The following is a 15,760-nucleotide window of genomic DNA, read 5'->3' on the forward strand; positions in this document are numbered from 1 at the left end:
TATTCTCTTCTGTTCTATTCTCGAAGTCATGCTCCACTTTTAGTGTACGTGGTGACGCTCTCCTGGCAGCTGTCAGCTGCTTTGTGTGGACAAGAATCACACAGTAATACCGGAAATTGGGCGACTTTCTGATGAAAATAAAATAAACGACGTGATGCTTTGTCCTGAATGAGCCATTATTTATTTGAAGAGTAATTGTATCGTTCCACGCGGTGTATTTTGTAGTAATATTACCTCTCTCGTTCACCCTCAATTTCGCCTGGACACTTTCTATTTCTAAAATATGGTATAATTGATATTAGTAGGGAATCATTTTATTTTTAAGGGTTTGACCGGAAGCCATGTGTTTGATTTGACTTGACGCCGAATAGCAATGTCCGACTTTGGACCTGACAGGAACAGCCCGGCTTCTCCTAAACAAGATATTTCATCACTCCAGCAGCAGCAACAGGATGGATGTTCATCATCATCTGTATCATCATTTTGACATCTGACACCCGTCGGTGAGTCCATTAATAAATGTCTCCGCCTCACAGCGTTTGTATCTGTACATCATCGGGTATCCCAGTTTCATCAAACTCAGATGACTGTTCCAATGCAGATTCGGAGCTTCCCTTGATCTTACAGAAGCAAATTCCGGATAATGCCAAGCCAATACAGTACTGGACCAAGTTTATTAATACTGTAATGACGTCAGCATGTGTTGAGGGAGCGAGGCCGTCGACCATTAGAGCAGGGTTGGGGGGGGGGGGGGGGCGGGATGTAAAGACAGAAAGACACAGGCATAATCACAAAGGGTGTTTGAGAAATATTTTGCGGATGTTGATTAAGCAGGTAAATAAATACACCAGAGGAAAGCAACCAATACCTTACTGTATACACCAGTAGGCTACAAGTCCACTAAGCATGTAGCAACTATAAGAAAAATGTAGCCTCCTTAAAGTTTCAAAAGTAAAAGCACCTAGAATAACTGCTTTCAGTGTTGTATTTTCATAGATATTAATCTATTGGATTACTAGTGATTACTAAAACTGCGTTGTTAAGATAGGTAGCTTAATTTATAATAATATTCATATTTTATAAGCACAATACAGGTTTTCTGAGTAAACTATTAATCTGCAGAGGGACAGTACATTTCAGATAAATATAGTGGAGTAAAAAGTACAATATTTGCCTCAGGAATGTAGGTGGGGGTAGAAGTATAAAGTAGCATAAAAAAAAAGAAACGAGTACCTCAAAATTGTACTCATATACTTGAAATGTACTGCTTTCCACCACTGAAAGACATAAAGATAAATTAATGAAGAATAAAACCCCAGCAACCAATTAATAAAAATAGTCATGAAAATAAATAAAAAAACTCCAATCACAACTGTGTCATTTTAGCCAATCTCAAAGAGATAGTATACAGATGGCTGTTCTGATCAGCAGTTTTGCCTCTTTTCGTTTTTTACAATTTTTTTAGAAGAAGCTCCTCACAATCAAATGGTCGGTTCATGGTTGTAGATGTCAGTATGCCCACACAATGCGTCTTCCTCACGTCACCATGTGTTACCCTCCTCTTGCTCTCTGTAGTGCTGTGGGGCCATTAAGTAGCGGATGCAGCTGATTCCCAGCTGCAGGCGGCCCTCTCAATGGTCTCTCCCACCATGAAAGCGTTGGTGGATGCCATATGGGCGGTGTGGAGCATCGGGGCCTCAATTTATGACTACATCAACACCAATGCCATGGAGGAGCGCATCCACGCCCTGGAGAACGTTATCACCATCCACCAGTGTGTGATCGGGCTGCTGTCTGCAGGCGTATTGGCACTCTTCAGCTACATCCTCTTCAAGAAGCTCTGAGATGTGGGTAAGGGGTGGCCTGGGGGCGATGTGGGGGACGTGGACTGGCCAGAATGAGACATTGGTGTCCGGTGTGGTAAAGCTGGTCAAGCAGACAAAGGGGATTTTTTTTATACATTGGACACAAAGAGGAGATGGCGTGGGACCTAACACATACATGAGCACACTGCTTTTTTCAGACGAGGTGGTAGGAAGGTGCAGCAGTATGTGGAAAAAACACTTCACCACAAATTATCGTTTAGTAACTTCAGTTTAGTGCCACATTTTGTGATAAATCTGTTTTGGGGAAAAAACATTGAGGTTCATGTCCTTATCATCAGTAATGTTGTGGTTGTGGAAGTGAACATGTGGAGCTAAAGAATCTAGCAGCGGCTTTTTAAAAGGCCAGTATAGAGTTTTTGTACTGATGATGAAGGATTTTATGTGCCGCTATTCAATATATTTAAATTTTGATTTAATACTCAACTTTAATGGCTTTACAACCAAAAGGATTCCTTGTCCCCCGTCACAGAAAACTTTCTTCTTAAGGGAGTTAAAATGCCTCTGAAAAAGCATTTAGACCATCATGGGACATTGTGACTCAGCTGCTCACTGCAAGTCTTGCAGGCTGTTGACTAAAATATGTCCTTCACACATTTGAACTATCTGAAAATATCAAAAGACAACAAAAATATCCAGTGTCAGCACAGACACTCAGTGTGCAGTGAATATGAAATGGCCAATATGCAAGTTTTTTTGCAAAGCCCAAGTAGCTGAACATATCAGAAACCCAGTACATCTGCCAACACTATCAGAAACCTCTACACACACACACTGAAGTATTAGTGTGGTGTCAGTGCTACGTCAAACTCATGTTACACTGAGACGGCTTCTGCTGACAGAATGCGTCTGGGCATTGCCCCCACACTGTAATTCACTCTTTTCTAAAGGGATCGTCAGTGAAATGAATAGTTCGCCATAACAACTTATGCCTTAATGCGCATCATGTTCAATTTTGCACTGATTTCCTCAAAGCCTAAGAAGCCCTGAAACTAGTTTCTGTGAGAAAGATGATCAGAGAGTGCAGAGATACTTTAATATCTCAAAGGTCTTCGATAGTGTCATTTCACATTGTCACACCCTAAAATCTCGTGTTACAATTTTATAGGTGTGTATTATCTACATTATTAGACTTTAAAGAGCAACATCATGATCCATTTATATAATGCTTTTTCCATTAATGTAATACCTCATAGCTGTTAAATTACTGTAGTTGCCTCTGCTGTATAAAACAATGTATACTGTTTATAACAATTTGAAGTGTCCTTAAAAACTGTAAATATATTTGGATGTATATGGACAGTTTTGTTTAACCCGCCATTGTAACGTTTCATAGATGTGCAACTGTCCCATAGTACTACTGCTGCTTAATATTTGTTTTTTTTTGTTTTTTTTAAAGGCGACATTTTGTACCATGAAACACTTGCTCAATGTGTGAAATTAGTATTTTAGAGGATAATGGATGTTTTTGTCATAGTTACTTAAACTAACCTGTGGTGGGTCATTGAAAACTATTTCCATATGTGATGTTTGTTTATCTGTGAACATTTGTTATGTCTCAGAGGGACCACAACAGAGAACACCCCAGAATGAAAGACTGTTTTAATATGTTTAACAATATAACACCATCAAAGTTTGTGTGGAATTCAATTAAACTGGACACCTTTATAATACTACGTGTTTCCAATGTCAGTCTGGTATCAAATGCAATGCAAAGAAAATGGAAAGTAGGTACAAGTTAATTACAGCTGTAAAACACTGCTGCTTAAAGCTGCAATTGCCAAACCTAAGAACATTTCTCCTCTAACGCTGCTGGAACCTTTCAAGAAGAATCGACAGGCCTTTTCCAGGAATTGCAATACTTGTTGAAGGGAGTGAAACAGTGCATGGATGGGCACAGCACTGGTATTATACAGGACCAAGAGAAACCCGTGCTCCGAAACCTGTGCTGCTTCTTCAGCTGAAAAAACTGCTACACAGTTGTGAAACATTGGCATTGTTGTTTTCTGAACTTAACAAGGTTTGATCGAAGCTACTTGGACCTTTTCAGGGTTACTCATAAGTGTCCGGTTTGAAGTAGAGTGTATTTCGAAGTGAACCTCTCCACATTCTCCCCCTCCAAAAACTTCATAGCTCTCCAGTGGATCTTGCCACAGTTCTCTGGCTGTCCCAGGGGTCCCAGCTCCTCCCGGATGTACTGCAGCCACAGATCTTCGGGAAAATAAAAACAAAACATTTTACACTAAAAAGAAAAGGCTCCAATTAAATTATGACACTCAACAACTGTTCAACTTCCAGTATCCCAAATGATAGCTTTTTATTTGGCCTAGAAATCAGACTGGTAGTTTGTGTGGGATCCAGCCTCTGATAAATATTGAGTCTCACTCTTCACTATCATCTATAAAACAGAACTGAGCTACTGTGTATCTGGTCAAATAACTATTAAAGTACTTAGCATTGAACTTTTCTTTGGTGCAGAAGTTCTGTTAGATGGAATTTAGTCCTTGGTACTTGAATAACAGGAATAAATATTTTGAAATAACACTATTTTTCCTTTTGAGTCTTGTTCCTTTTCAGGCATTTAAACTCTTCTTACCGTCATCTGATGTGCCAAACTCCTGCAGGGCCCTCTCATAGCAGTCTCTCAGATTGTTCATCTTTGGACTCTCCTGGAGGAGCAAAGACCATTGTTACCACAGCTCAGGATTGTCTCCGCTTATCAGTAATATGAATAATATCAAAGTCCACCGTCTGTCCCCACTATGTCTTCGCTGTAATCAGTTCTCTACCTAAAACCTAAAGGGTTCAGACTGAGGAGTAGTTTACGCAAGAGTTTTCACATGTGACATACAGTACTTGCTTTACGTACTTGTTCCTTCTCGATCTGAATCATTCTGGTGAAAAAGGCCTTGGACAAGGGACGGTTTTCCTGTAAGCTACAGGAAGAGGAAAAAAAGTTTAATAGCTTTAAATCAACAGCTTCGTTATGAGACACTTTTGAATTTGCCCCACAGTGTTTTGGGACCAATTAAATGTTTTTTTTCCTTTGTGTAGTTCATCATTTAAATTAATGCACAACATCAGCGGACAAAGGTTTTTGTTTTTTTACCTCGTAAACGTCTTCCTAGCTTTCTTGTAGCCTCCAGTGGAGTACGACCAATCAAGGTAGCTCCCTTTCATCTCCATGGCAACAGCTGCTACTGCAGACAGCAGACCTCTCTGGGAACAAACGAGAGAACAAACTGTCTGCGAGGCCAAAACACTGTGCAGACGCGAGGGCCTTTTTTTCCGCTTCGTCTTTAAGTATTTGCCCACAGGTAGGTATTATCAAGGACTGCTTATCCTGATTTCAGTTCATCCACACTGATTTTGTTCCAGTGTAAAGCAAGACACAAAAGGCATGTCATTATGTGCTAAATGTTTACAATAAACAGCTCTTCCTGTCAGTTGTCTTTGAAGAAATGTCGCAGCCAAACGAGAGCAGTGACAGCACACTATGCAGTAACTCAGTCTGGTGGATTCTGGCGAACTACCTTGAAAACGGCTTCTGTCTCCTCCGGACTCTGGTTGGCCACGCTCCACTGGACCTGCAGCTGCCAAAGTGGTAGACTCTCCTGTCAAGACAGGACAGAAAGGATTTAGCTATTAGTTGGTTTCTAACCCGTCTCTAGCTCAGTGAGGAGTCCACTTTCCTCCAGTAGCACTTAGTGTTAGTGGTTAGTGTTGTCAGTATCATACAATATCTCCTTTTAAGTCTTAGAGCAAACCAACCTGAGCATGCCAAGTTCAAATCAGGCCGATGCCTGCAGATTTAGCTGCCGTATTTTCTCCACTATATGCATAGATTTTAAAAATGATTAATAAGTCAGTTAAGATAGAACGTCCACATTTTCCTAATTCATTTATCTATACCTCTGCACCGTGCAATATGGAAACATTTTATTGTTCGACATACCAGACGTGAAACCCCTGCGGGTTTATACAGTTTCCTAACACTTAAAGAGAATGTTTATCTTGAGAGAAAAGACTTGCGTAATCAGCAGCAGCGTTGTAATCCTCCTCACACAGCTCCTTCTCAAGGCTACAGTCTTGTGAAACCCACACCATAACAATAACCAGCTATTCTGCTCACTACTATAAAGGCCTGTGGCTGAGTCAAAGCATGTGTCGTCATAGTCATACAGCAATATACTGTGATGTGCAACAATGTGAAGGGCTGAGTGTCAGGGCAACACAAAATTAAGGACAAAAAGTCTTTTATATTAGTCTATTATATGTTAGTTGTGTTCAGAAAGCTGTACTTAACAGGAGAAAATCTTCAGAAAAACACTGACAACCTTTGAATATCTGAGGTGTATCAGGTGATTTCTAAGGATCAGTTCACTATCCATCCAAAGCCTATATATCTGTCAAGCGTGTAGGTATAAACAGTAATACTGCTAATTTAGACCCCAAATAACTAATAATTACACTAGCTATAATAATCATTATCATCTCTGGGTTTTTAATGTTTGTGTTTATAACTGAAGGTCTTAAAGTAAGTTTTTTGTCTTTTATAAGTCTTCATCATATATAGAGGGGGGCAGCGGAAGCCATTTGACGACTTAATGTAATGGAATAGAGACTAATTGGGCCAAGGAGATGGCCCACTTATACTGCAGCGCTTGTGGCTGATGTGTGTGTGTATTTCCATTCTCCAAGGAGAACAATTACACTGGTACAGTAGGAGCACAACTGATGTGGGGCTCAGTGTAAGCAGAGAAAATGACCAATCTCAATGTGACTGAGAACAAATTATGTAGAGTTAAAGTGTTAGCGAGTGTGTGTGTGTGTGTGTGTTTGTGCGCGAGCGCGCACACTCGGTGTACCTTAGGATTAACATGTGTGAGAGCGTCCTGGAAAAGCCTGCCAACGTCTCTCTCACTCCCCAGCTGCATTAGCGTCTGCAGACTCAGGCTCCACACTGACACCGATTGGCTGTAGCGCTGCGTGGCTGCCATGGCAACACCGGCCGCTCCCTCAGCATCTCCGGATGAGAGCAGGATCTGCAGCTGGTCACATGGAGAATGTCGTGTTGGTTGTTTCCACACATCGGTGCTGTGGCGCTTTGCAACATTGTTACCTCTTTTCATTTTACTTCATTTATAAATCAAAGAGCAACTTCTATCAAATCTCCTCATGAACATGTAAGCCCCAACTCAACAGTTAAATAAAGAAAATAATAAAGGAATTAATAAATTAATACCCAAAAATTGCTACAAGGCAAAAGCAACACTATCAATATTGACCAGTCATTACGAGTGACACCAAAAAGGGCCACAGCAGATCTAAGAACTGTCTTAAGATGCAATCACACTCACTTGGTTGACTCTGGTATTAATATAGTTTGATAAAAGTGTTACATTTTAATATTTTACTTGTTGAGGTTTACACTGCCAAATTAAAAAGCGAAACAGGACTTGTAACAGTACCATGGACTCTCAAATAACTTCTTTACTCAACAGAGTTTTAGTAACATGCAATTTTAGCTGCAGGAGGGTGTCAAACAGTCATTTTATGGACTTCTCTCTTAATAGATGGTAAACAACACGGAGGGGCTGCCATGCGTAAAAGGTCCTTGGTGTGAGCCTTTAACCACTAGGCCAACAAGACATCTGCCTCTGACATTTGCGCTTTTTTCTAATTAAATGTCTCGAACCTTCGAACATCACTGCAGACACCAGTTAGGTTTCATTTTGTTGTGCTAGGAAGTATGATGAAGTATGAGTTACTACCAACTATCAGCTACAGATGTAAACATTGTTCTTTACATTGTCACTCCTCATGAACTGCACCACAATGCATTTAAAGGAGACTGACAAGCAAAGACGTTTATGGGTATCACCCGACTTTGACTGGCACTTCTCTCACGCAGCTAGATTAAACTCATACTATTAACATGTTGTGTGAACAGACATTTGAAGAGTCATTATTTAAATGAGAGAAGACTGAACCATAAAGGCTTAAGAGCCCTTATGATTGCAGTTGCACGTTAAATGAAGCTATTTTCTAACCCATTTCTTGTAATAATCCTCCTTCAGCAGTGAGGCGTCGTGGGCACGCTGCAGCACTCCCAGCAGCCTCTCCTGCCTCTGTAATAAATACACAAACACATAAAACCGTGTCAGGATTTACCCATTAAACATCCATCTCCAACACTGAAGGCGTTGACATTTTTTTAGTGTACATGTTTAATTTTTATCCTCAGGAGAAAACTAACTGCCATATTGACATTCATTTTAAACTGGTAGATTATTGACTTACTTTTTCTTTCAGCTCTTGGACATTTGTCTTCCTCTTCAGCCTTTCTAAGCAGAAGGCCACATAGCAAGTCCACATGGGCTCTACAGCGCAAATCACACAAGCATAGCAATAGTTTCTTATACTGACACATCAAGTAGGCAGGGAGTATGCAAGTAGTGAATTAAAACAAGGCACCAGTAGAGTTCAGAAAGCCAAATTAAAGGTGTTTTAGAACTTTTAGGCTACCTGGATCAGATGATTTGACAATACAATACTGGCAAAAACAGACTCACTTTGCAGTGGAAATGATATTGAGTGTATGCACAAAAGAAACTAGGAGCATTGATAAGTAAAATACAACTACATTGTAAAGAAAATATTCTTTTTTTATATGGTAAAACTAATTCTCGTCTTTTCTAAAGCACATGCAGTGGAAAAAATGTGTCACTGCAAAGTGATAAAACTTCAACTCTAATTAACTCTTTACTTCTTTTCATACTTTAGATAATTTTCATACTTTATAAATCCACAGGACACCGTAACATTATGTCCATTAAAACTACTCATCAAAACTCAAACAGCAAAGTCTCAACAACTGAGTTTGCTTGTGGAAATATTTCCCAAATTATAAATGTCTATTCACTCTTTGTGTATGTACTCTGTGTATGTGTTTATCCAATAAAGCCAACTGAATTGAACTGAACTGTATATATGAGCTCCTACCAGTATTAATGCTCTTGACTCCCTCCTCATAGACCTGGCAGCAGCGCTCCTCTCTGCGGCTGATATCTGAGGCCCGGCCTTTGGCTGTCTGCAGCTCCTCCCCAGCCCCCGGAGCCTCCAGCTCCCTCTTAGCCATGAAATCCCATGTCAAGCTGTTTTCTGTGTAGTTTTCCTGTAAGCTGCAAGCAAGGGTAAGGGAGTAGGTACGTTCATGCTTAGTGATAAAGTTCTGTTTGAGATGCAGAGTTAAAAAATAAACTCTTCTGGAAGTAAGCTGGTGCCTTACTCTTGCAGGATGAAGTCCTGGAGTTCTTTGGTGAAGTCAAAGATAGCTGCTATGTTCAGAAGTGAGATGACAAACTCTGCTTCTATTGGACAAAAAGATCAGCAATACAAAGGTAAAGTGAGCAGATCGAAGAATTTCTGTTGTTGGAGGAATAATTTGACATTTTATTAAGAGCGCTTATTCGCATTTTTGCTGAGGGTGAGATGAAAAGATTGATCCAACTCCTCTGTCTGCATCATAAATATGAAGCTGCAGCCAGCAGATGGCTAGCTTAGTGGCAAAAACAGCTAGCCTGGTTTTGCCTGGATCCAGACCTTTGAATCCGCCCACTCCACCAAGTTGACAATTCTGCCTGATATCAGTCAAATCCTGGCTCTGTCCAAAGGAAGCAAACTCTGCCTACCAGCAACTCATTTGTTTAATCCGTACAAAAGCCAATGTGTAAAAAACATTGTTTGTGGACATCTTACTTAAAAAGTAGGCCAATCTTCTCCAATGTATCAGTGTCTAGAGAACTTTTAGACATTTTAAAATGAAAAAAGTCTTGTTTAAAATCAGGAAATATCTTTCTGTACCAAGCATAATCTGTGCGATCTTTGGTAATTATGCTACAGAAACACATCTTTGTTTGGTACTCAGCCCTAGTTGTTAAGATACTGGGAAATAAATGTAAGCAATGTTACCACTTACCAAAAATGTAACACATACAAATAATATTGATAATGAAAATTTAAAAAAATAATAATATAAATAAATAAATAAAATATATATATTCATGGGCGTAAATTTCATCTCACAGTGGGGGGGGGGGCAATAAACTTTTTGAGGGGGACACAAATAATACAGCCAAAATTATACTTGTAGGCCTGTAGGATATGTGTACACAGAGAGAAGTCTTACTATTTTTCTGGCCAACAACACAAAGCAAAAGTTGTTTAAATATGAGTTAAGTTCATAGGTTCACCACCTCTCTCTCTCTCTCTCTCTATAACATATTTAAGGGAAGCAAGCCAACTGCTCTGCCACTTATCATAATGCACAAAACCCAACACAATGGTGGATCTACAATATCAGCCTAATATCGGTTTACACACAGGATTATCGCTGTGGTAACAGATGCATAGATTACATTTTTCCTGGCTGATTCCCATTACTGATTTTTTGAAAATGTCTGACCTGCCAATTCTAATTTTGGCCGATTCCGATTTTATTTCTTTCTAAGATCTATAACTGATAAACATTGTAAACATCTATTTTTATTAGGATCCCTATCAGCACCAGTATAAATGTTGGCTATTCTCACTGGTCTCAGTTGTATGGTCATAATGAAACACTGATTATAAAATAACATTTTCACTGGAAGGAGCTGAAAATAAATTGCACACCATTTTAATTCTACTTAATTCTCCAATTTATTTTTGTGTTTAATCACAAACTACAGAAATCTGCTCACCTTTCTTTTCCCATCAGACACAGAAGCACACGCCTACACCTGTCTGTCTCTCTTTCTCTGTTTGCTCTGACTTTATTTGCCAGCAGTTTTATTTAAAAGAACTCGCATTTGGTATCTTTTGACAGCAGCAGATGAGCCGCGTGAGGTTACTGTCTTTGCACACATGAGAAACACGGCGCCGTGCAGCATGTTTGTAACGTTCAATGTTACCGGCAGAAAACTCGACATTTGACACTGCTTGGCGAGTAAGCGAAAAAATTTCAGTCCCCAGCTGATCGATCTGCACATCTCTAGGTGTAGAAGGTGAGTTCCAGTGCAATAAGCTGTTAAACAAGCTACCAAATAAGCTAGGTAATGTTATAATAACAGAGTGGGCTCATAGAAAAATAATCGGTTATCATAACTTTTTGTCATGATTAATTTATTAATGACTCAGCATCATCTGTATTAAAGACAAAAGAATCAGTTTATCCAATGTTTAAAAATAATAACACAGCCCTGCCAGCCTACTTAACATTACTGGAGCTCCTCAACTACTGACTGATTTGAACTGGTCTTCTGCCATTGAACTCCTGTGAGAGAGAAAGCAGGCAGTGGACCAAACCACGGTAAGGCAAGAGAGGGGGGACTCAAAATGTTTCTAAACTTAAAAAGCACTTTAATTGCCCTGTTTGCAAGATTTTTATGTATTTTATGTTTTGCACAGAATAGGAAATAAACTTATTAAAAAAAGTCTACCTTTGATTTTCCCTGTAGCATCTCTGTACACAACCTCAGCCAGTTTAGCACTCAGGATCTCTGGAGAAAACTCATATTCACCCTAGAAGGAGAAAAGAGCAGGTCTTTAGGCACTGGATATAAAGCTTCTGTGTGTGTGTGTATTAACTTTTTGCATTTTCCGCTGTTCGCACTTGATTTCAACAGACTCACCAGGTCCATCTCAGCTTTCTCCAGCTCTTTCTTCTGCTTCCTCAGTTTCTCGCAATGGAGCAGCTCCATGCGGAAGTACTAACACAGAGTTGTTGGAGAAAATTAGACAAAGATTATTTCACACATACAAAATCACAATCATTGCTCTTTCAACAGCAGCTACCAAGCCCTTTTTTCAACAGAATTTCGTTCAAGCAAAAACAAAGTTTTTCTGTACAGGTTTCAAGACATTGACTCTTTTACCTCCTGGTAGACTTTCTTGTTGTTTGGATGGAAGCGCAGAGCTCTCAGAAACAGGTGTCTGGCACTTTCAGAGGAACTTCTATCCTCCAGCTCACTCTTGGCTGCCATGATCCACAGAGCTAAAGAGGGAGGAGAACAAAGTCACAATTCATTTGTATTTGTAGGTGACATCATGTGCCCATTTTGCCTGGGCATGCACTTGTTTTGTCAATCCTTAAAATTGGGATTGCAACAGTGGTATCTGGAGTAGTGGGAGTTACCACAGATTGAAAAGCGCTATCTTTTGTACCTGGTTTGTCGGGGTGTATGGCAAGCAAGGCTGAGAAGACCTTGCTGATCTGGCCTTTGGTGGCCTGGTGAGTGAAACCCAGAGGACAGAATTATTAGCAAGAGAAGACACAGTGTTCGGCCCCGAGTGGTACTTAAAGCAAATGATGAGATCATTACATACCCATTTCTTACAGAAAGCAACATGCGAGAGCCATAGCTGCACATCATCCTGTGAGAAAAGAAGACATATGACTGTTCACTCATTTATACTTACATCAAGTCCCATTAGATGTTTAGATTTTAAACAAACTGGTGAGTGAAAACTAAATGAATCAGAGAGTATACAGTGTGATGCAGAGTAATTAGATCATTTCTTTTAGAAGATCAATGCAGTGCAATTGCCATAATGTGTAATAGATGCAAAGATTTAATTAGTACACTACTGAAATACAGTATACATGCTTTGTAGACGGTACCTTCCATTTGTTTGTTGCTCTTCTGAAGACACTGTTTATTCTGTGGATGACGGGGAACTCAATCTCCTCTCTTTTGAAATGGTAATGTATGTGCTGCAAAAACAAAGTTAGGCATGATGAGACATTATCTGAAAGGAACAGGCCGCCAGTGTCCACTCACTCCATTTGTTTTGCATGTATGTTAAAAAGTATAGTTTACCTCTAGAATATGCAAAAATATGTTTAACATCAAATGAATCCTAACCAAAGTGAATATTAACATTGGATAAAGCAATCCACTGCTTCACACGCCACTTACCGCTCTTCTCTTCTTGATCAGCTCTAAAATGTTGATTTCATACTGTAATTAAACAACATTCGAAAGTTAGCATTTTAAATAGATCAATCATAGCCTTTGTTAAGGGTCCAAGCCCGAGTGGGGCTGGGAACCCTATTGCAATCGTTCTTGTTATTATTATTTTTTTCTTCCATAAAGAAAATGCATACTGCGGCCTAGATGGTAAGTGCTACAGATGTGCAACTCACAAGGTAGGTCCAACTCTTGTCAATGACCTCAGGCGAAAGAATTCGCACACTTCAACCTCTAGGTGGCGCTATTAGCAAGGTCAAAGCGTTGGGGCTTGGAACTCCAGCCTACGATGGCGCATATCAAAAACCTTACATCCACGCATTCAGGGATCGAGATGAATTTCCTGGTATAGGCCAAGCCCATTTCTGCCTAAACTTTTTTTCCCCGCTACATTGCGAAAACTGAAAAACCTATTTTAATTAACTCCTCCGACGCCAAACTTGGCACAGATAATCTCTGGACCAAGCTGATAAAGATTTGTAGAGGAAATTTTGTTATTATAAACTAACAAATGTTTGCGAAAAACACTAAAAACAGGAAGTCATATCTTAGGCTTGGAATGGCCGATTAACACCAAATTTGGAGCAATAATGTGGGACGCCCCCCTGAGGGCCTGACCAAATTTGGTGCAACTAGCCCCTAGGTGTCACTATTTAACCCCAAAAAATATTTTCTCCATAACCACAAGTCGTGAAAGTTGAGCTGAATTCTTCAGCTCAATTCTTCTCCTGACTCCAGGCACCAAAGTTGACCCTAATATGCCCATAGGTGGCGCTGTTATTGCACATTAAAGACATCAAAAAAAATCCTATTGACTTACATGCATTTTATATCTTCAGAACCACAAGTCCGAAGTACATTTTGCTTCATAACTTCGCGCCACTACATCACACAATCATAAACCTTATGTCTACGTGTTTGGGGGATACTTCCGCTTCGTATGGTATAGGACACACGCCTCTGTGCGATGACGTTTCTGAAATCTGTAAAACCTATTTTAATGAACTCCTCCCAAGCGGCAAATCCGATCGGCACCAAATTTCGCACGGACAATCTCTGTTTAATCACATGGGCGAAAAAATGTCAAAATTATAAGCTAACAAATGTTTGCGAAAAACACTAAAAACAGGATGTGATTCATATGTCAGGTTTGCAGCGTCCCATCAACACCAAACTCAGGGACCTTATCTGGCACGCCACACCAAGGGGCTGAGTGAAATTTGGCATCAATCGGCCTCTAGGTGGTGCTATTAATCATCTATAAAATAACACTCCCATAGTCATAGATTCATTTTACATCTCCGTAACTGCAAGTCCCTTTAATTTCAAACTTATTTAACGCAGGGCCCTGAAGCCGGGTGGACTCGCGCGGCCCCCGTGGGGTGAGGGGTACGGCTGGCGCCGGGGGACTGGACGCTTGTTTGCGGTTCTAGTTTTATTTTTGTTTTTAAAACTGGAGGCAACGTGATCATGGCACTCTACCTGAATGTATGCAATGAAGTCCTCTTTGCTTATGATCAACCTGTGGAGCTTGTATTCCAGGGCTGTAGCTCTCTTGATTATAGATCTGAAATAGTAAAAAAGAAAAACAGTTTCCCTAAGAAGTAAATCTAAGAATCAACACTTGAATTAGCCTGAATTACTGACTGGCTCCATGGGCTTATGTTTTTTAATATATATATATATGGACTGTGGATCATGAAATGAACCCACAGGTGTCTATATAGAGACACCACAGCTCCAGAATCTGTTTCCTGATCTGTAATTTCTGCTCTCTCAGCTTACAGTGAAACTTTAGATCCAATCAAGAGTAAGCTGGGTAGTTTTATAAAAATAGTACACAGTTTTTTTCCCTTTAGATCCACTAATATTTCATTTGTAGCGATGAGGTCAACGATGGATTAATATGCTACAAGATGACAAAATGGATGCTCTTGTCTGTCCACATTAACGTACTTTCGCCAGTTGCCCAGTTCAACAAAACATTTCTTATGAGAGGCCATCCCTAGACTAAATGGTTTTAAAAGGGTGTCCTCGGCATATGTGTGTGTTGTTCTACTAAATGAAACTCTTGGCACGTCGTCTGTTGCCTTACTTGACTTCTTTCTTGGTGAACAGTCCCACTCTCTCCAGCTGCTCCAGCTCAGGGATTCTCTCCTCAATCCGCTGCTGAACGATCTCCGCCATCTTGTCGACGCAGCCGTTACGGGTTCAGGCTCGGCTGTTATTTGGTGATATTAAACTGATTGTTGTCAACTTTAAATTGAAAAACACGAGACTGTAGGCAATGGGGCTGCTGCTTCTCTGCCCTACACATGTGTGGAAGTTGTGATTCGCCCCTCTTCCGGTTCCACCAGCAAATAGTTCCGTCGGGAAACACGAGCTAGTGATGACAAAATCAATTTAAACCATATACTGGATATAGGAGTCACGTACTGTACAGTTTGGTTTGGTTTGGGGAGCCACATACTATTTGAAACCCCCCGAGGACACATTATTTCCTATTTATTATTTGCCGTCTTGCTATCAACATCTCAAAACCATAATTTTTCAATTAAAGTATTGTTTTCATTACCAGACTGTACTGACGTTGCGCGTACAGTTGTACTGTACTGTTGTAAAGTTCAATTTCAATGAAAACATGACGCCAAAATACCATATAGTATGACAATATTATTATAAAAGCAGTTATTAAATGACAGTGATATTTTATTTGTTGGATATTTGGTGATTTTTAGCCTATACCATATGTACAATAAATTAAGTTTACTCAGTATTGGGTACTTTAAGCATAAAGCCTAAGAAGTACTATGAGATAATAATCCCCCTAACCATAAGCTTTTGACAGTGTTTTGGAGATTGCAT

At 39.9% G+C, this 15,760-nt stretch overlaps 1 protein-coding gene and 1 long non-coding RNA gene across 2 annotated transcripts; one reads left to right on the top strand and one right to left on the bottom strand.

Moving 5' to 3' along the window:
• Positions 1-346: 346 nt before the first annotated feature.
• Positions 347-3,556, top strand: LOC119899235. Its single transcript, XR_005443756.1, has 2 exons — positions 347-503; positions 1,576-3,556. It is a non-coding gene; the product is annotated as an uncharacterized LOC119899235 (long non-coding RNA).
• Positions 3,527-15,234, bottom strand: utp6 (UTP6 small subunit processome component). Its single transcript, XM_038713738.1, has 19 exons — positions 14,991-15,234; positions 14,378-14,462; positions 12,845-12,886; positions 12,547-12,639; positions 12,252-12,299; positions 12,090-12,153; positions 11,801-11,919; positions 11,558-11,635; positions 11,366-11,447; positions 9,175-9,256; positions 8,889-9,067; positions 8,187-8,266; positions 7,937-8,014; positions 6,752-6,934; positions 5,417-5,497; positions 4,993-5,102; positions 4,753-4,819; positions 4,480-4,552; positions 3,527-4,094 (listed from the first exon to the last, which is right to left on the bottom strand). Exons 1-19 carry the CDS (start codon positions 15,080-15,082, stop codon positions 3,940-3,942), a joined length of 1,791 nt encoding a protein of 596 aa, XP_038569666.1. The 5' UTR covers positions 15,083-15,234; the 3' UTR covers positions 3,527-3,939.
• Positions 15,235-15,760: the final 526 nt, after the last annotated feature.

The sequence above is a fragment of the Micropterus salmoides genome, unplaced genomic scaffold, assembly GCF_014851395.1.
Source record: "Micropterus salmoides isolate LMB-PRFRI ecotype aquatic unplaced genomic scaffold, ASM1485139v1 Ms_hic_scaffold_12, whole genome shotgun sequence".
Lineage (NCBI taxonomy): Eukaryota > Metazoa > Chordata > Actinopteri > Centrarchiformes > Centrarchidae > Micropterus > Micropterus salmoides.

Coding starts and splice junctions, on each gene's coding strand:
- utp6 (XM_038713738.1), bottom strand. CDS start 15,082: ATGGCGGAGATCGTTCAGCAGCGGATTGAGGAGAGAATCCCTGAGCTG. Junction 6,935..7,936: donor AGGATTATTACAAGAAATGG/GTTAGAAAATAG, acceptor CCATGTGACCAG/CTGCAGATCCTGCTCTCATC. Junction 4,820..4,992: donor GCTAGGAAGACGTTTACGAG/GTAAAAAAACAA, acceptor CTCTTCCTGTAG/CTTACAGGAAAACCGTCCCT.